Source organism: Capra hircus, chromosome 15, assembly GCF_001704415.2.
Source record: "Capra hircus breed San Clemente chromosome 15, ASM170441v1, whole genome shotgun sequence".
Taxonomy (NCBI): domain Eukaryota; kingdom Metazoa; phylum Chordata; class Mammalia; order Artiodactyla; family Bovidae; genus Capra; species Capra hircus.
This window is the reverse complement of record NC_030822.1, coordinates 30,155,010-30,174,135: the sequence shown is the minus strand read 5'-3', so window position 1 is coordinate 30,174,135 and position 19,126 is coordinate 30,155,010. Positions and strand designations below refer to the sequence as shown.

Here is a 19,126-nt window from a genome sequence, read left to right as displayed (position 1 = left end):
AACTAGATCCTGCATGTTGCAACTAAGACCCAGTGCAGCCAAATAAATAAATGAATGATATTTTTAAAAACATCACAGTAAGTGGTAGACGATTCAACCAAAAACACCTGGTTCCAGTGCCCATGCTGTACGCCACCCCTTGTCCCTTTCACCACAGACAAGACTTCCACCTGCGAGCGTTTTAAAATCCTACAATGGTGATTGAGACCTTAGGAAAGGCATTGGCTTCAGAATTTTAAAAAGACTGTAAAAGTGAAACTAATAAACATTCAACTAAATGTCTGCAAAACATAACATGCCATTTTCTTTAATTGTTAAATTTAGTATTCATTTACATGAGTTTAATTACATTTGAAAAAATCTCAGTTACATTTTATTTTGCCAGAATTCCAAAAAAAGCACGATGATGAATGAGAAATCATAGTGAAACACAAATTAAATGCTTACTCAGAGCCAAATAATTTCAAAAATAAAACTCTAAAATTCCTTCCAGAAATTCTGCTAGTAAAAAACACCTAATCTATTTCTATGGGATGTGGGTGTGTTTGCATGTGTTTGTGATGTGGTGGGGTGGGCCTTGGGCTTACTAAGAAGGTCTTAGAAGGTGCCTGCTGACCTGGAAACTGATGTAACAGGAACCTTGGCTTGGCAGTGGTGGGACCCCAGCTTGAGTGCTGACATCTCCAGTCTATCTCAGCCCTCAGTGTCACTGGGTTTATCCCCTCCCTGTCTGGACCTTGATGTTAACCAAGGGTAGCAGTGGAAGCCCTGGTCCCCCTAGAGGGGTCGGCGTAGGATGTCCTGTCCCAGGATTGGGGGGAGTTCAGGGGAGGCTGTCTTTATCCCTGAGCTGCTTCAGCCTCTACCCTGCATCACATCTGATGGGGGGTGGGGATTGGCATCAAGAACCTAGAAACATGGATTTGGAGACCCAGAGGGGACCAGAAACACCACCACAGGTCAGCTAGTCCATCCATGGTGCAGCTGAGACAGGCACTGGGGTGTCCTAATGCCCAGCCAGGGCTTCTGCCGAGAACATCCACATTGAGCCCAGCCATTAGGTGTTAGCCACTAGGCAGAACATACTGGGAGGGATGGGTGCACCTACTCCTTGGAGCTGGCAGACTTGCCTTGAGGGGCCAGGGAGGCCAGAGGCCAGGTATAGTTCCAAGCTGAGCCCTCTTCAGCATAGGAGTGCTTCTTGGAGGCGGCAGAACTGGAGCTCTGCCTTGCCAAGGTGGGAGAGATTTGGATGGGGGAGGAGCCTTCCTGCTGGAGGGAAGTACATGAGCAAAAGCCAAGCAGCAGGAACAAGTTTGTGTCACTCAGCTGACAGCAAGGAGGGAGACCTGCCTGGCTGGAGACTAGGGGATGAAATGCCCATTTGGGAGGGAGAGAGCCTGGTCTGAGTGCACATGTGTGTTTGCACACACATGCACACGCCTAATCATACAGTCATACATATGACATGTACAGACATCACAGTAGTAGCACATGCCCGATCCCTTAGAGACCGTGTCATTTTCAGATGGAGGGAAGAGTTAGATGTTGGCTCGTGAATCAGTGGAACCCTGGGGAGGGGACACCTTAAGGGTCCCAACCTGCCTCTTCATCCACAGTTCTCGAAGGATGTCCTGGTCAACATCTACTCTGCCTACATCGACAACTTTCTCAATGCGAAGGATGCCGTGCGTGTGGCTAAGGAGGCGAGGCCTGCCTTTCTCAAGTTCCTGGAGGTACCAGGGCCAGGCAGGGGGATGGAGGCCACCCCTCTTGGGTCAGCTTTGGGGGCCTCAGGAGCCCCCAGCCTGGACCCCAGAGCCCTAGCTTGTGGGTCAGTGTCTCTCCTCAGAGCTGGAGGGGCTCACTGGGGACCTATCTGTCCCTGGACGCTTCCATCTTTGCTGGTCATACCTCACTTGGGTGCCCATCCACCCTGTTTCGGGTTTCAGCAAAGCATGCGTGAGAACAAGGAGAAGCAGGCGCTGTCCGACCTCATGATCAAACCTGTGCAGCGGATCCCACGCTACGAGCTTCTGGTGAAGGTGGGCATGGGGCTGGGTGGGCAGGAGGGCATGGGGCTGGGTGGCCAGGTGGGCAAAGTCTGGAGGTATGTGAGGATGCAGGGGGCTCAGTGGTCCCCGCCTAGTGGAGCCGCAGGGTCCGGATAGGAAAGTTCTCTCTAGAGTCTACTCACAGTCTCTTCTGTTCCAGCAGTCACTGTAGGGCCCCAGAGCCTGACAGGGGTGGCTAAACAGGGGTTTACCGCCCATTTCCACCCAGGACCTCCTGAAGCATACGCCTGAGGACCACCCAGACTACCCTCTCCTGCTGGACGCTCAGCGGAACATCAAGCAGGTGGCTGAGCGCATCAACAAGGGTGTGCGAAGTGCCGAGGAGGCAGAGCGGCATGCCCGCGTGCTGCAGGAAATCGAGGCCCACATCGAGGGCATGGAGGATGTGAGTGCCATCCTGCCTAGCTCCACCCATGCCTATGTCCACACCTGTGGTCACCTGGAACCGTGGTCATGGCTACAGTGTGTTTGCATCCATCTCGGTGTGCATCTGTGTCCTCCCCCATGTCTGTTTCTGGCCATATATCCCATGGCCTGATGACACAGCATTGAGGGGATGGACACCGTGTTTCTCCTACTGACTTGTCCCATGAGTGGGGCCAAGGGCCACTAGGGTCTGGGGAGGGGAAAGGACTCATAATGAGCCTTCAGGATGCCTTGTCCCTCCTGCCCCACAGCTCCAGGCCCCTATGCGGCGGTTCCTGAGGCAGGAGATGGTCATTGAAGTGGTAAGAAGTGTCCCATTGTCCACCCGCCTGTGCCCACCTCCCTGCTTGGTTACCTTCTCTGCTCACAGCTGCTGCCCTCTGGCCTCCTGCTCTTCCACCCCAGCAGGAGCCCAGGGTCAAGTCCCAATTTGCCTCTGGGCATCTGGAGGGCCCTCCCCTCCCTCGGCCTGGCTGTCCCCCTTGGGCACAGTGGGCAGGAGGGAGGGACTCTGGGCCTGAATCCTGTCTCTGGTCCCACAGAAGGCAGTCGGTGGCAAGAAGGACCGGTCCCTCTTCCTGTTCACGGACCTCATCGTCTGCACCACCCTGAAGCGGAAGTCGGGCTCCCTGCGGCGCAGCTCCATGAGCCTGTGAGTGGCCAGGGTGCTTGAAGCCATTGTTCTTCCCTGGGCCCACTCCCCCGCCTTGGCCAGAGCACCCCTGTTGCTCCCCGCAGGTACACGGCAGCCAGCGTCATCGACACGGCCAGCAAGTACAAGCTGCTGTGGAAGCTGCCCCTGGACGATGCGGACATCATCAAAGGTGGGGGTGCTGGGTGTTAGGGGGTCTTCCTCTGAGAAGCCCACCAGAGGATTTGAGCCGTGGCTAGGCTGGCTGGCTGTGCACCTGCTCTTCTGCTTTCGGGCCTCGCTTTCCCATCCGGTCCAAGGGTGCTGGCATGCAGGATCCAGTTTGTGTCCCACAGAGCCAGACAGGCCACCTTCGGATTGGGCAGGGGCCTGCCGCGGGCTGGCGGGGTACTGGGGCTGCCGTGCTGCAGGGAGCGCAGACACGCCCGTAGCAGTTGGTTCACCGCACAGATGCACTTACGCACCTCATCTTAGATGATGGCGCACTGTTCTGGTCCAGCAGTTTGGTGCCTGGGGAACAGACACACTCAACTCAGGCCAGTCAGAAAGCTGGCTGGAATGATCCTTTTGTTTGGGGCTGAGACTGTTGGGAGCTGAGGCAGCTTCAAAGAGCTGTTCCTCCTGCTGTGTGAGCGTGCTCCCCCGACCCCAGCCCAGCCCGCCCCCTCTGCACCAGATCTCACTGCTCTCAGCTTTCTCTGCCTCCTCGTAACTCCCATGATCCATCACGGCCTTGTCTGCCTCGTGGCCTTTCTCCCGCAGCTCTCAGCCCCAGTTGCTCCAGGGGGCTCAGTCCACCCTCCTGAGTAGGGTGGTCATTTGGTGGTGAGGGCACCTCAGGACCAGCAGGCAGGTCAGACCCAGTGAGGCAGGGGTTCACTCAACCCCTTGGTGAACCCAGGCCTGCCCCACACCGGCCCCTCTGTAGGAAAGCAAGCTGATTATCGGTCCAATTCATCTCTTCTCACTAAAGAACAGGCCGGTGGATAAAATGAGTACCTCTAGGTCAGGTGTCTACCTGTGGTCCAGTCAGCTGTGGCCAGAGAGGGGCAGGGTCATAGGGAAGAAAGCGTGGCTGCCCAGGTGGTAGAGGGTTGTGGTGGGACAGTTCCCCTCAGAAGGAGCAGATGTCCTCAGGCCTCTCTTGTCTAGTCCACTCCACTGCTGTCTACTCAGCCCATTTGTGGGCCACTGGTCTGGGCTGTTCGCCCCTAGCCAGGCAGTGTGGAGTGTGCGAGATGCTGAGCTGGTCTGTGGGGCCAGTATTTGGCAGTGATCAAGTATGGGACAGGACCAGGGAAATCTAGGTTATCAGCCCATTGCCCCGTCCTTTGTTGGGGGGAGTTGAATCCCTGGGTCAGCACATTTGACTGCCTGAGGCTCTGCCTGCCCAGCTGACTTCCCCTGTGGGAGACTGCACCACCACAGCAGCCCAGCATCAGCTGGAGTCTGCATAACCTGGGAGCTGTCTGCTGTTTGTTCTTTGTGCTCTTCCAGGGAGTTCTCCAAGGGACCGACACCCTGTGGCCGGTGGCTGTGAATCAGGCCCAGTCCCCTGCTCTTGGGCCTGGAGTTTCTCTCCAAGCTGCCCATTAACTTTGGGGTTGATGCTAACCTGAGGTCCAGCGGTTTACAAGCTCTCAGTTTGTCAGGCTGCTCCCCGCACCCAACTGCAAGTTTGGAGGGGAGGGGAAGAGTGTCTGTCCAAGCCTGACCTTGTCTGTCTCTGGATCTGCCCATGGCCTCCCTCTGTCCCCACTAGGGGCATCTCAAGCTGCCAATCGAGAGAACATCCAGAAGGCGATCAGCCGCCTGGACGAGGACCTGACCACCCTGGGCCAGATGAGCAAGCTCTCGGAGAGCCTCGGTTTCCCCCACCAGGTCTGCTTCTTCTGCCTGAGAGTCCCTTACCCGGTCCGAGGGGGAAGAGTACAGCCTCATCCCATCTCTGAAGGAAGTCATGTTCCAGGCCTGCGGGTTGGAGACACAGCTCCATCCCCAGCTGAGGGAGGAGGGAGGGCCCACCATGTCTGTGCGGGATCCAGGCTACCTCTTGGTCTCCGGGAAGTAGAATCCCGTTTTCTGTCTGAGGAAGGGGCAGATGCCCAGGCCCATCCCCAGGGCAGGAGTAGGCTAAGTGGGGAAGTGAGGTCCTGAGGCCTGGACCCTTATCCCTGCAGAGCCTGGATGACGCGCTGCGGGACCTGTCAGCTGCCATGCACCGGGACTTGTCGGAGAAGCAGGCCCTGTGCTACGCGCTTTCCTTCCCTCCTACCAAGCTGGAGCTGTGCACCACGAGGCCCGAAGGCACCGACTCCTTCATTTTTGACTTCCCCCACCCCGATGCCCGTCTCGGCTTCGAGCAGGCCTTTGATGAGGCCAAGAGGAAACTGGGTAAGCCAGGGCCCAGGCCAGTGCCCTCTTCCCAGAACCTTCAAGCAGTGGACAGCACCTTACAGCTGTGTGTGACATCAGGAGCCAGAAATCTCAGGACTGCCATGTCCTGTGTTCCAGTCCCTGCCAGTGGAAGGGTGGACTGAGACTTCTGCAGAGAAATACAGGACTTCCCCAGGGTTGGGAAGATCCCCTGGAGAAGGGAACCACTACCCACTCCAGTATTCTGGCCTGGAGAATTCAATGGACTGTATAGTCCATGGGGTCGCTAAGAGTCAGACACGACTAAACGACTTTCACTCACTCTCTTAGGGCCTCTTTGGCAGGGATTCTGTGGATACGGTCAGCGTAGGGCAGGGGCCCTATCATGAGAGTGGGTGACTAGGACCTCGTACCTCCGCCATACACACATACACACACACAGCAGGCCTGGATCAGGGAGCACTGTTGAATGGGTCCATAGAAAATCCTTAGAGACCTCTGGGCCTACCTCTCACATTGTACAGATGGGAAAATTGAGGCCAAGGACAAGCAGGACATAACAACCAGCCACCTCATTCTCCCTAGAGAGACCCTGAGGGGCAGGAGAGGAAGGGAAATGGGCAAGGTCAGGACCAGGGTAAGGTGAATGCTAAGCAGTGTCTGTCTGTCCATCCATCTCCACTACAGCCTCCAGCAAAAGCTGTCTAGACCCTGAATTCCTGAAGGCCATCCCCATCATGAAAACCCGCAGCGGCATGCAGGTGTGTGTGCACCTGGATACCTGGGCGCATGTATTCTAAGCCCGCATGTGTTCATGTGTTTTTGTTCTTTGTACAGCATTGTGTACGTCTTGAACATTGCAGTGGTTCCCTGTGTCTTTGAGAGCACAGCTCTCTGCACAAGCACATGTACACTACATATGTGTCATATGTATATGGGTACATCCATGCATTTATGCATCTTTGCATGTGAACAAAGGCTATAGCATCGATGTGCAAGTGTCTAATTCATATGCTTGTATGAGTCTATATACATATGGACAAAGTTACCATTTTTTTCATTTGTTACACATACACATGTATGTGTGACCATATTTGCGGTATATATATGTGTGGATGTCTGTGTACACAGACATATATGAATGTATGTCACAGAGGGATGTGTGCCTTTGATGCGTAAAGAGTCACGTGTGCTGCATGTGTATGCCGAAGGTGTGTTGAGAATCCAGGAGGGCCTGGAGAGCGGTGTGGAGCTAGCAGCAGTTCCTCCATTCACCTTCCCCTGTCCCTTGGCGCCGTCCGCAGTTCTCGTGCGCAGCCCCGACGCTGAGCAGCTGCCCCGAGCCCACCCCCGAGGTGTGGGTGTGCAACAGCGACGGCTACGTGGGCCAGGTGTGTCTGCTGAGCCTGCGCGCTGAGCCCGATGTGGAGGCCTGCATCGCAGTCTGCTCCGCCCGCATCCTCTGCATCGGGGCGGTGCCAGGCCTGCAGCGCTGCTGCCACCGGTGAGGCCCCCAGATGGGGGCAGGCGGGGTGGAGGGTGGGGCCTGGGGCAGAGTCCCCGCCCCTGACCCGGAAGGTGGGCGTGTCCTGTGGGTGTGGGCGGGGCCTGGGGCTTGAGGACGTGCAGGGCAGATCCTACCTCCTAGTGACACTCATTCCCAACCCTTCGTCTCCCAGGGAACAGACTGCGTCGCTGAGGAACCCTCCAGAGACGGCACCCGAGCCTACCGGGCCAGACCTGGACGTCGAGGCGGCGGATGAGGAAGCAGCGACGCTGGCCGAGCCAGGGCCCCAGCCATGCCTGCACATCTCCATAGCGGGCTCAGGCCTGGAGATGGCGCCAGGCCCCGCCGAGGGTGACCCCCGCCCGGAGCTAGTGCCCTTTGACAGCGACTCAGATGATGAGTCTTCCCCCAGCCCCTCGGGGACCCTGCAGAGCCAGGCCAGCCGGTCCACCATCTCCTCTAGCTTTGGCAGTGAGTGCCCAGCTTGGGGCTGGGAGGGGCAACCCAGCCTGTGCTGATTGAATGAGAGAGGGGATAAGCACAGCCATGGCACCCAGTCTCAAGACACTAGCCCAGAGAGCGCTGAGGTCCAGCAAGATGGGCAGAGACTGTGACACCAAGGGCCCCAGGGACAGTGGGTAGTAAGGCTGGATCCTGAGGCCCCTGCAATGGCCAGTTAAGGAAGATGGAGTTGTTGGGGATGGTGGTGATTGGTCCATGGTGGTGGATTGGAGGTGGCCAAGCTGGGACCAGGAGCCTATAGCACTGCGCTGTCAGTCATCGGGGTAACAAGGACTGAACTGATGGCGGAGTCTGGAGGGCAGGGAGAACAGCAGTGGAAGACCTTGGCCCAGAAGGGTGTGTTGAGGGGAGAATAAGGCCTAGAAAGACACCACATCTTGGGCCTGGCAGAGTGGGAGACAGAGCCCTTTGTCTCCATCAGATGAGGAGACCCCGAGCTCCAAGGAGGCCACAGCAGAGACCACCAGTTCAGAGGAGGAACAGGAGCCTGGCTTCCTGCCACTGTCTGGCTCCTTCGGACCTGGTGGTCCCTGCGGCACCAGTCCCATGGATGGGAGAGCCCTTCGTCGGTCCAGTCGTGGCTCCTTCACCCGCGGCAGCCTGGAGGACCTGCTGAGCGTTGACCCTGAGGCCTACCAGAGTTCCGTGTGGCTGGGCACCGAGGATGGCTGGTAGGGACACAGGAGAGGCTGGAGTCTTGGTGCCAGAACCTGCAGTCCCTGTTTAAGAAATCATATTGCATCCTGAAGCAGAAGCAGGAGGGCCTTGGGTCAGATCTCAAGGATACTGCCAACCAGGGCTGCCAGAGGGTCTGAAACCCACAGGGAGGCTGTGGGATTTTGGTACCTTGGGGTAGCACCTGCCGTGGAGGAGGAGATGGTGGTGGAGGCAGCTAGGTGGAGGGATTGGTGTGCTCAAGCACTTGTCACAGGTCCACACCACTGATCCACAGTGTCCACGTGTACCAGTCCTCCGACAGCATCCGTGATCGCAGGAACAGCTTGAAGCTCCAACACTCAGCCTCTGTGACCTGCATCCTGTAAGGCCCCCCCCAGATGGCTCTTCTGGTTCACACCCTTCTCAGCTTTACCTGTAGATGTCCTTCTGCTGAGCTGGACCCCCTGGTCACGGAGCACACAGGCGTGCCCTAGGCTAACAGTGTCTCCCACACACCGTGTGTCACTGTGCAAGTCACTGCCTCTTCTTAGACTCAGGTGCCCACCACCTAGAGAACAGGGGGTGGGAGGAGGTGGTCTTTCGGAAGCCATAGTCATTCTGTCTGATTCCTTGGGCTCAGGAGACCTCCTTTGGCTTCCTGAAACCCCCATGACTCCTTTTCCTTTCCTAGGTATCTGAATAACCAGGTGTTTGTGTCTTTGGCCAATGGAGAGCTCGTAGTCTACCAAAGAGAAGCAGGTGAGCGTCCCCCTCCCCGCTGAGTAGGATCTCCCTCCTGAGCAAGCTGGGGCCTCCAGACCACAAGTCTGGAGATGTGACTTTCGGTAACTCCCAGGTCTTTTCTGGGGTTTGGTGTCCTCATTGATAAATGAGGTTATTTATCAGCACCTTATTTCAGGGGAGGGTGAGGCTCAAATGCAATGTAAAATTGAATATGCTATTTTCTTTATCCCACTCCTACTCTAGGCCATTTCTGGGACCCTCATAACTTCAAATCGGTGACCCTGGGTGCTCAAGGGAGCCCCATCACCAAGATGGTGTCTGTGGGTGGGCGGCTGTGGTGTGGCTGCCAGAACCGAGTCCTTGTCCTGAGCCCTGACACGCTGCAGCTGGAGGTAGTGGGGATGTGGGTGGGGTTGGGGAATTGGTGACTTGGGGTGAGCCAGGCCCATGAGAGAGGAGGTGAGACCGCAGGGCCATAAAAAGCAACCAGCTGAGAGGTCGGGGCTTTCCCCCAACCACTGTGTGAATCCGGGCCAGCCCCTGGCCTTCTCTAACCCTTATTTCCTTCTAGCTGATGAAGGCTACAGGCACATGTAAGTTAGAATTCTGTAGTCCTCCTCCCTGCCCCCGCGTTATTTCTCAGCTACAGTATTGGGGTCTTTGGGGGGTGGACAGAGTTCCTTTCTGATGTCAGCATCCCTTATCGTCACTCTGGCCTTTAGTCCTGATTTCATTTGCATGTGCATCAGTAGCTATCAGCCTGGTAGTATCCAGGAGTAACTAGTTCCCTTGATTTCCCTCTCACTGGTCCCATCATTGGTTGGGCTGGAGTGAAGAGGTGGAGAACCCGGGTTCAGGCCCACATCTGTGACTGACTTGCCGATGCCCTTGGACAGGTTCCCTCCCCTTCTAGACTTGTTTCCCAGCTGTACAGGGTGAGGCCAATGATTGCTGTTAAGACCCTTCAAGCTTTGAACTTCTCTGATCATTAACTCACTCAACTTCCTTGGGGAAAGAGCACTTTAATTCCCGAGGTTTAAGTGGGGAGGCTCCAGTGAAACTAACATTTGAAAGGTTAATCATCCAGGTCAAGGAGCAAGGCTGCCTTTGCTGTCAATCCAGTGGGCTTTCTGGAGAGATTTGGCATGAGTTGTAGAAGGAGGAATGGGCACTGGTGAAGCACAAGGCTGGGAGGGGCCGGTGAAGGCAGGCCTGTCACTCACCCATCTGTTCTCGACCCTCACCCCAGCACACGTTCTCCGTGGGGCAGGATTCCAGTCGCAGCGTGGCTTGCATGGTGGACTCCAGCCTGGGAGTGTGGGTGACATTGAAAGGTAGTGCCCACGTGTGTCTCTACCATCCAGACACGTTTGAGCAGCTGGCAGAGGTGGATGTCACACCTCCTGTGCACAGGATGCTGGCAGGTACTGACCTCAGTCTCCTACTGCCCCTTCCCTTGGAGCTTTTCTGTCCCTGGCAGTGAGGATGCTAAGCCAGCGCCAGGACTCGGCCCCAGCACTGGTCTGTCTCCTGCCCCAGGTTCAGACGCCATCATCCGGCAGCACAAGGCTGCCTGCCTGCGGATCACAGCGCTGCTGGTGTGTGAAGAGCTGCTGTGGGTGGGCACCAGTGCAGGCGTGGTGCTCACCATGCCCACCTCACCCAGTACCATCAGCTGTCCACGGGCACCTCTCAGCCCTGCTGGCCTCGGCCAGGGACACACTGGCCATGTCCGCTTCTTGGCCGCTGTCCAGCTTCCAGACGGCTTCAACCTGCTCTTCCCAACTCCACCACCTCCCCCAGAAACAGGTGGGTCTACACATCCTATGCCAATCCAGGGACCTGAGCTTTGGGTTTAGGGTGCAAGAGGAGGGTTAAGAGGGAGGGAAAATGTAATACAGATGTGGAAGTGGCATATATTACAGGAAGTAGGCTATAGAAAACCCAAACTAAAAATCTGTTAGGATACTGTGTGTGTGTGTGTGTGTGTGTGTGTGTGTGTGTGTGTGTGTGTGTGTGTGTAAAATTCTGTCCAGAGAATGTCACGGAGATGAGGAAGTGAACTAAGAATTAGAATATGGCACAGGAAGGGATATATACAACAGGAAATATAACAGGACTAGAAATGATGTATAGGGCAGAGCGGGAGACAGAAATAGTGCCAGAAAGCAGAGCGTAGAATGGTCCATAGGATAGGAAAGGGACTGTGAGGATTAGAAAGTGAAACCTACTAGGTAGCGATGTACGTCAAGGAGGTTGCAGTTGGCCAGGTCTTGCTCAGGCAGGACAGGAAGCCGTACTCCCAAGAGGAAGTGGCTGTGGGCATCAGGAAGCAGGGGCCCATCAGGTCAAGGGTTGTCTGGTCCAGAGAAGACTTAACCTGGGAAATGGTTGTTGGAAGCAGGAGATGAGCACCAACAGGGCTGTGTTGAGATAGTGCTGCTGCCAGTCACCCCCAGGCTCATGGCTCCTCCCTTCTGCCCTCCTAGGCCCGGAGAAGCTGCCCTCACTGGAACATCGGGACTCCCCTCGGCACCGAGGCCCTGCCTCGGCCAGGCCTAAAATGCTGGTGATCAGTGGAGGCGACGGCTACGAGGACTTCCGACTCAGCAGTGGGGGCGGCGGCAGCAGTGAGACTGTAGGCCGAGACGACAGCACAAACCACCTCCTCCTATGGAGGGTGTGACCCTGTCCACGGTGGCCCAGGACTCGCCCACCCACGCACCCTCCGCCTGCTTGCCTCTTCCAAGCCCACTGGCAGACCCTCACATGAGTGTCTGACCAGGGGCACACCCGTGCCTGCACAGTCTGCCTCCCATCCTTGTGGAAGCATTCCCAATGGAGCACCTGCTGGCCAGTGGGGTCCAGGCCTTTCCCGGCCCTCTGGCTGCTCCGGTGCACCCAGTCATGATGAGGAGGGTGGGTGGAGAGGGGGCACATGGGCTGCCCAGGACCTCTGTCCCTGGAGCTTCTACCAAAGACACGGCCAGGCCTGGACCCCACAGGGCTGGGGAGGGCCATGTGCAATATTTGGAGGGTTTTCCTGGGGACAGTGGGAGGGCTGGGGGATGGAATCCTTTCCCGTGTACAGTATTTATGTTTCTTTTTAGATGTGTACCTTCCCAAGCACTTATTTATGCAATGACCTGGGGCAGGGAGTAATTGGAGAAAATGACAGAAGAGGGGAAAAAAAAAAACCCTATTCCTGCCCTGGGAGTCACCCTGGGACCCCAACCAGCCTTCCTGATGGGGCCAGTCCCCCCTGATTATGTGCGCACACACACACTGCATGTTTGGGGCACTGAAACACTGCCCCTTAACATAAACTCTCCACGGCCTTGTCCTGACTGGGTTGCCCTCCAGTATCCAGAGCAAAGGACCAAGTCCCCTCAGTCATCCAGAACAAGGTGATGACTGGGGTGGGCGGGCAGTGACTCCCATCCGGGGGGCTTCCCCAGGCCTCGGCGTTTCCTTGCTTGTGGCAGTGCCTTTAGTGGTTTCCGAATGTGGGAACCCTGTCGGGGCCTCGTCCAGGGCCCTCTCCTGGCCTGAGCAGGGAAGGGGCCCTCGCTGTCCGCACGTTGCCCCCCAGCTCCTGTGTCTCATGCACTGGCACACATGGTCACCGCAGAGGGTGGGCCTAGGGGCCCCTCACTCTGACCACTGACTCCCTCTCTCCACATCCTCCCCTGGCAGCAGCAGCCCTTCCAAGGATGCCCAAAGCTGAGGGGCCAGACATGGCCTCCCTGGCTGGAAAGGCTACTCCGGAGGCTAGCTTCCCCTGCCCTCACTCCTCCCCCTACCCTGAACCTCAGAAGCCAGTCTGACCCCAGCCCCCATGCTTCTTCAGCTGCAGCTCCAAAGGTCTGGTGTCAGATGGGGTTTGTTTGGTTCTGTTTTTGTTTGGGGTGGGTGGGTCATTGCGGTCTTAGATTATGTTTTTCCTGCTACCAAACAGTCATGTATTAACTTTCCTTGGATGATGAAGTTTAAAGAGTCAATAAATAGAAACACCAAACAACTGGTCCCCATCAGCAGCCACAGAGGCCTCCTGCCAGCAACCTCCGAGCTCCCCAGCTGCTTGGGCTCCCTGACACCCACCCACTTGGACAGACAAAGGAGGACTCAGAGACCCAGAAGAGTGCTGTGGTGGCAAGGCGGCCACTGACTTGCTGTGTTATCTCAGGCAGGTCACTGTCTCTCTGGGCTGCAGCTTCCTCATCAGGAAAACATCAAGAGTTGTGCTAGTCAGATGCTTTATAACCAGGGCTGCATTTTAGAGTCCCTTACAGGTTAACATTGTAACAAAGCATGATTCAGAAATTATGTGTATGTAAATACACATTCCCAGGCTACCCCAGCTCCTGAGTCAGGAGGCCTGGGATAAAGCTTGGGAATCTGAAGCTGACACATGCTACAAGGAAAAACTAGGCGGATGTGAGCCTGTCTACAGCTCCTACAATAATCTGCTCTTCAGCAAAGCCTCAGGAGGCTCAGAATCTGACAGAGGCCAAGGTGAGCAGGGGTAGACTCCAAGTCACTGTGATTTCTGGTCATTAAATCAGACATGAGAATGCAAAGGCTGACAACACAGGACTGTTCTTCGCAGGGGCACAGAGCCTTTTCCATCAGGGCGTACCAGCAAGACGCAAGGTGATGACTTCTAGGAAAAGAACAAATCAGGCTTCAGCTCTCTTGAACACACGTTTGAACATTTTTCAACCTGAACAATTAAGACTTTACAGAAATCACTTACTAAAGAGGAGTGCAGGCTCACACGTGGCGCACTGGTATTCACGTGTCTTAGTTCTGCCGGGCCCTTGATGCCATGGGACAGCCGTGAAACATCTGGCAGCATCACTGCCGGGATGATCTGGAGGAGAGGGTAACAGAAAACAGATACATCACAGAGTAGAAGGCTACCTTCCCGTGGAATTTATGATGAAACAGCAAGGAAGGAGCACAGGTTTTGAAGCTGAACAGAAACTTTGCCACTGATTGGCTATGCAACTTTGGATGATTTGTATTCCCTCTGAGCCTCCATCTTGTCATCTGTAAATTGGGGTTGATAATCCTTTCCCCCACAGGACTGTTGGTTGGTGTGCACAGATCTTTGGATTGCAAGGAAGAGATTTGTTCTGCCCAGAAATAAAGGGGGCACTGACTAGAACTAGAACTAAACGTGAACTGGAATCAAATAGCTGTTAGCACAGTGGCCCCATGTACTGCTGCCCCATCTTAAGACCCCTGGACTCTCCACCTTGAGTCTGATTCCTGCCTCACCACCAGCAGCTGCCATTTTCTGCTTCACAACTTCTGCTGCCTGAGGCCCTCTTCTGCCTCTGGACAGACTTCACTTTCAGCACTGGTTACCCAAGGCCGGATCCTCAGCATTTTCCCTAATAGGAAAAATTTTCCTAATATGCCTTGGTAGGAATGGGCCCGGGAAGGCCACATCCCAGGACACCGGGAAGCCTGTGGAGAGATGAGCAGCCCCGGAGCAGGTCAGCTGTGGGCAGGGCAGTCCTGGGATGCACGATCGATCACTAGGCACCCGGCCTAGGGGAGAGCCTAGAAGGATCAGCTCCTCCAAAGCAGTGGTTCTCAATCTTGGCCTGCACATTGTAATCACCTGGGGGGGTCCAGGTCACATTCCAGACCAATTAGATCAGAATTCTGAGGGTGGGACTGACCCAAGTATCAGTCATACTTGTAGGAAAACTTTTAAGTGAAGTATAACATTTGTATCAGAGAAGGCAATGGCACCCCACTCCAGTACTTTTGCCTGGAAAATCCCATGGATGGAGAAGCCTGGCGGGCTACAGTCCATGGGGACGCTAAGAGTCAGACATGACTGAGCGACTTCACTTTCATTTTTCATGCATTGGAGAAGGAAATGGCAACCAGTCCAGTGTTCTTGCCTGGAGAATCCCAGGGACGGGGGAGCCTGGTGGGCTGCCGTCTATGGGGTCGCACAGAGTCGGACATGACTGAAGCGCCTTAGCAGCAGCAGCAGCATAACATTTGTATAGAATGGTACTCAGGTCATTAGTGGGCTGCTAGATAAGCTTATTAATAAACACACCGAGATTAAGAAACCGAACATTCCACCACTTGAAAGCTCCCACGCACCCCCACCTACTCTCCCCTTCTAGGGTAACTGCCACGCTGGCTTCTGACACCGTGGTTTATTTCTGCTAGTGAGGCGGAGAATCACTGCTTTAAAGGGCACAGCCAGGGACTTCCCTAGCAGTCTAGTGGGACTCTGCACTGTCACTGCTGTGGGCCCAGGTTTGATCCCTGGGTGGGGAACCAAGATCCCACAAGCCATGCCCCTGGGGTGGAGGTAGTAGGACTCGGGTTTGATGTGAGGAGTGAAGGAACAGCTTGAGTCAATGCAAGGAAGGGTCGGGAAACCTGGAGCAAGAGGTCTGAGGTGTAGGCCCAGCTGGAGCAGTGGGGAAAGAGGAAAAGGCAGGGAAGCCAGAATGTGAACTCTGCAAGGGGGATGTTTGCTCACTGCTCCATCCCCAGGCCACCTGCAGTGCCTGACACAAAGTAGGTGCTCAATAAATATTTGTTTAGTTAAATCTAGAGAATTCAGTTGAGGTTTCCCTGTAGGTCTTGAATATTGCTAAATAATAGCCCCAGCTCCCATTTATTTATTGCAAGCCAGGAGCTTCGATCATCCAGTTTCATCCTCAGTGGTCCTGGGAGGTTGGTACCATTATCCTTTTTTTCAGATGAGGAAACAGGTTCAGAGAGGTTAAACGCCTTCCTCAAGGTTGCCTTGCTACTAAGCAGTAGAGCCGGGATGTGTATGTGGTCTGTCTGCTCAGGTCTCTGCCTCATGGGGGAGACTAAAGGCAGTGACATAGGGTGGCTGGAGGACAGGAGACAGTCCAAGCAGCCAAAGACACACCCGCCACTCATGACGTATCTGGCTCATGTTCGTCATACCCAGCCTGGGAAGGGCATCCTGACTTCAGAGGAGACAGTCAGGGCCAAAACCCACCTATTCTCCAAGGGGGGTTCTCCAGGTGTTTCCTTGGGCTAGATAGAAACAACAGGGTTTAGCTAGATATCTGCCTCACAAGGAAGATGAGATACAGAAAAGGACAGAGATTTACCTGATGTCACACAGCAAGGCAGCGTTGAGGCTGGGGGTCGGTGTAGGGGAGAACCGGGCAGGAAGGTTTCCTATGGTCAGAAAAGTAAAAAAAAATGACCCAGGTGACCTCCGAGAGCTCTTCGCATCTTTTGCATGCCTGCCAAACACCAAGTCTCTCTTCTGTCCTCACGGACCTGAAGCCACAGGCCAGATTGCAGGAACCAGCAAGGGGAAGTACTATTTTGGGCCCATTACGGCCAACGAGGAGCCTTGCCTGGCAAAGGCAAGTGAAGGGGCTGGGCCAGGGGCAGGATGCAGGGCTGACGGGGAGGGGGCAAGTTGGTGCCTCCCATGTGGGGTCTCAGCAGACCCTCACAATGCCCTGAGAGTGAATTTGCACTCAGATGAAGTCACTAGCTTAAGGCCACATAGCCTGACAATGGCTTTAAACCAAGCTCACCCTCCCACTGGAGGCTCGGAACAGATACAGGAGGACAGCCCGCCTTCTGAGGGATAGAACCTGGCCCGTTAGGGGGTTAGCCAAGTGCAGAGTCTTGAAATTTAAGTCTGAGCCATGACATTTCCTCTTGCTTTGGACAGTGGAATTTAAGGGCATCCACAGAGGGCGCCACCATTTCTGGTCCATAACCCTGTGCGTGCTACGTCACTTCAGTCCTGTCTGACTCTTGCCGTAACTTGCCAAGCTCCTCTGTCCCTGGGATTCTACAGGCAAGAATACTCAAGTGGGTTGCCGTGCCCTCCTCCAGGGGATCTTACTGACCCAGGGATCGAACCCGGGTCTCATGTCTCCTGCACTGGCAAGCAAGTTCTTTACCGCTAGCACCACCTAGGCAGCCCTCATAACCCCAGAGGCAGCTATCTGCTCAGATCCCCTGCAAACAGCCCCTTTTCTCTGATCCTGCGGCCCAGGATCCCCACCCTACCTCAGGCAAAGTCTCAGTGGGGCCCATGTCCCTGCCCCTGGGCCACCACAGCTCACCCAGCTTATTGGAGTCTTGTGCTGTACCGCCTAGGATGAGGTGCAGGACTTCTCTGGGCTCAGTTCTCCCGCTTCCCTATCGGAGGTTCAACAAGATTGTCTGTCTCTGAGGTGCTTGAGCTCAGGGATTAAAATGCTAAGATTCTGAGGACCCATCTGAGATGCCAAGAGTTTTAAAAGCCCGTGATTCTAAAAGTCCTTTGTTTTCCCGAACCTGTGGTTCTCCAAGCTCCATAAAAAGCCGATCTAAGTCTCTCGTTTGGCCTCCGCAACTCCTTCCCTGTCTCCTCTCTGTAGCAGCTGAATGTTCCCAGACTCTCGGGCAGGGTTCCAGGTGCAGCTTGCTGTGGTTCGGAGGACAGAGGGACTGCTCGCCTCCTCCATCCCTGGTCATTTCTCCGAGCTCTGGTAGCTGCTCCCCCTTCCTACACAGTCAGATCGGGCCTCCTCACACAGAGAACTAGTATGACCTCCAGGCAACAAGTTAGGCAGCCTCATTTTCAGATGGGGAAACTGAACTGGGAAGGGATTTGACCAAAGCCTCACATGGAGCTGGTAGCAGAGACAGGCCTGGACCCTCTATAGTGGCAGTCCCCTTTGGCACCAGGGACCAGTCTTGAGAAAGACAGTTTTTCCACGGACCAAGGGAAGGGGGTGGAAGTGGGGAGGATGGTAATGCCAGCAATGGGGAGGGCTATAAATACAGATGAAGTTTCACTTGCTGGCCGCCACTCACCTCCTGCTGTGTGGCCCAGGGGTTGGGGATCCCTGCTCTATAGGACGTCTGGTTAATGGCCACTACTTGACCAAAAAGCATATCCCCATTTGGCCTATCGAGTGCATGTAAAATGCCACCATTTGAACTCCAGAACTTGGAACGGGGGAATAGAAGTTCCCCTTGTAAAGAAAACATCTGCAGGGATAAGGGCATCCTGGGCCACTCTAGCTCCCTCACTAGGTCCCCAGCATGGACCTCTGTGGGCTCGGATGTGGGATATGTGACTCTGGGCCCACCCCTGATCTAGTCCTGGGGTTCTCCGCAGTCATGCAAGGGGCCTGGCTGGGGCTATGATCCTAACGTCAGTCATCTGGACCCTCTCTGCCCTTCCCCCACAACCTGGGCTTCGCCCAAGGAAATGGAAACTCTTTCCTTGTCCCCCTCCCTCTGCAGGTGTCCAGTTCTCCTCCTTGGATCTCCTGGACCCTGGGGACCTGACCTTTTCCACCCCCTCACCCCATGGCTCAGATCTGACTCAACTTACTTAGAATTCTCCACCTCCCCTCACAATCTATCCCTAACAACTTATTTACCTTCCTCCACCTCTGCCATGAGCTGTGATTATCCTAATTCTGGCCAGGCCTCTGCCCCCAGCACAAGGTCCTCCCTAATGTCTGCATCCCCATCCAGTCCCGCTGTCCTGGGAGAGCCACTGGGAACCCCTGAATGTAACTGAGTGGGGGGAGCCTTGGCGCCTGAGCTGCTGCCCTCAGTTCTGGCCCACCATAAGGCACAGCTCCAAGGGGCACGATTCACAGAGCTAGAAATACAATATGATTAGTGCCCCCCTGCTGGGCACCCCATGGTTGAGGTTGGGAATCTGCAGGGTGGGGCGGCTGGCTGTAGGAAACGGAAAGCAGTATATCACCTGTCCTGCTGGAAGGAGGGACTAAGTATCCCGGCAGAGGGTAGTGGGGAGGGAAGTGGAGGCAGGAAAGGCCTCCTGGAGGAAAGAGATTCAGGCTGGGCCCCGAAGAATGGCAGAAGCCTACCCAGTGGGCCTCCACTATAGATCAACTTTCACCAGGCCTTTTCTCACCTAACGGGTGGGGTGTCTGGAGGCGGGCCTCGGCCTCCTCAACAAGACAAAGTGAGTTCGTTCACCCCGGCTGCCAATTTCCAGGAGGAAAACGAGACCCAGTGAGGAGCAGCGGTGCCCCGTTTGCACTGGCAATGATGACTGGTCTCAGAGTAGCATCCAAGTCTCCAGGCTATCTTGCAACTCCCTCTTGGTTTGGAGCCCAGAAGGGGCTGACCCCAGAAGCGGCTGGTCTGGCA

General features: G+C 55.3%; 1 protein-coding gene and 1 long non-coding RNA gene across 2 annotated transcripts in view; one reads left to right on the top strand and one right to left on the bottom strand.

Moving 5' to 3' along the window:
• ARHGEF17 (Rho guanine nucleotide exchange factor 17) overlaps positions 1-12,980 on the top strand; it is a 57,485-nt gene extending 44,505 nt beyond the window's left edge. Inside the window, exons 4-21 of the mRNA XM_018059376.1 lie at positions 1,620-1,736; positions 1,953-2,045; positions 2,284-2,460; positions 2,753-2,803; positions 3,044-3,153; positions 3,240-3,325; positions 4,916-5,034; positions 5,334-5,547; positions 6,217-6,290; positions 6,834-7,033; positions 7,209-7,507; positions 7,980-8,229; positions 8,511-8,597; positions 8,907-8,974; positions 9,203-9,351; positions 10,209-10,383; positions 10,499-10,768; positions 11,449-12,980. Of these exons, the coding sequence (XP_017914865.1) occupies positions 1,620-1,736; positions 1,953-2,045; positions 2,284-2,460; positions 2,753-2,803; positions 3,044-3,153; positions 3,240-3,325; positions 4,916-5,034; positions 5,334-5,547; positions 6,217-6,290; positions 6,834-7,033; positions 7,209-7,507; positions 7,980-8,229; positions 8,511-8,597; positions 8,907-8,974; positions 9,203-9,351; positions 10,209-10,383; positions 10,499-10,768; positions 11,449-11,645 (2,736 nt within the window). The 3' untranslated portion in view covers positions 11,646-12,980. The remainder of the gene's footprint in view (positions 1-1,619; positions 1,737-1,952; positions 2,046-2,283; positions 2,461-2,752; positions 2,804-3,043; positions 3,154-3,239; positions 3,326-4,915; positions 5,035-5,333; positions 5,548-6,216; positions 6,291-6,833; positions 7,034-7,208; positions 7,508-7,979; positions 8,230-8,510; positions 8,598-8,906; positions 8,975-9,202; positions 9,352-10,208; positions 10,384-10,498; positions 10,769-11,448) is intronic.
• Positions 13,088-19,021, bottom strand: LOC108637663. Its single transcript, XR_001919218.1, has 3 exons — positions 18,888-19,021; positions 16,090-16,159; positions 13,088-13,832 (listed from the first exon to the last, which is right to left on the bottom strand). It is a non-coding gene; the product is annotated as an uncharacterized LOC108637663 (long non-coding RNA).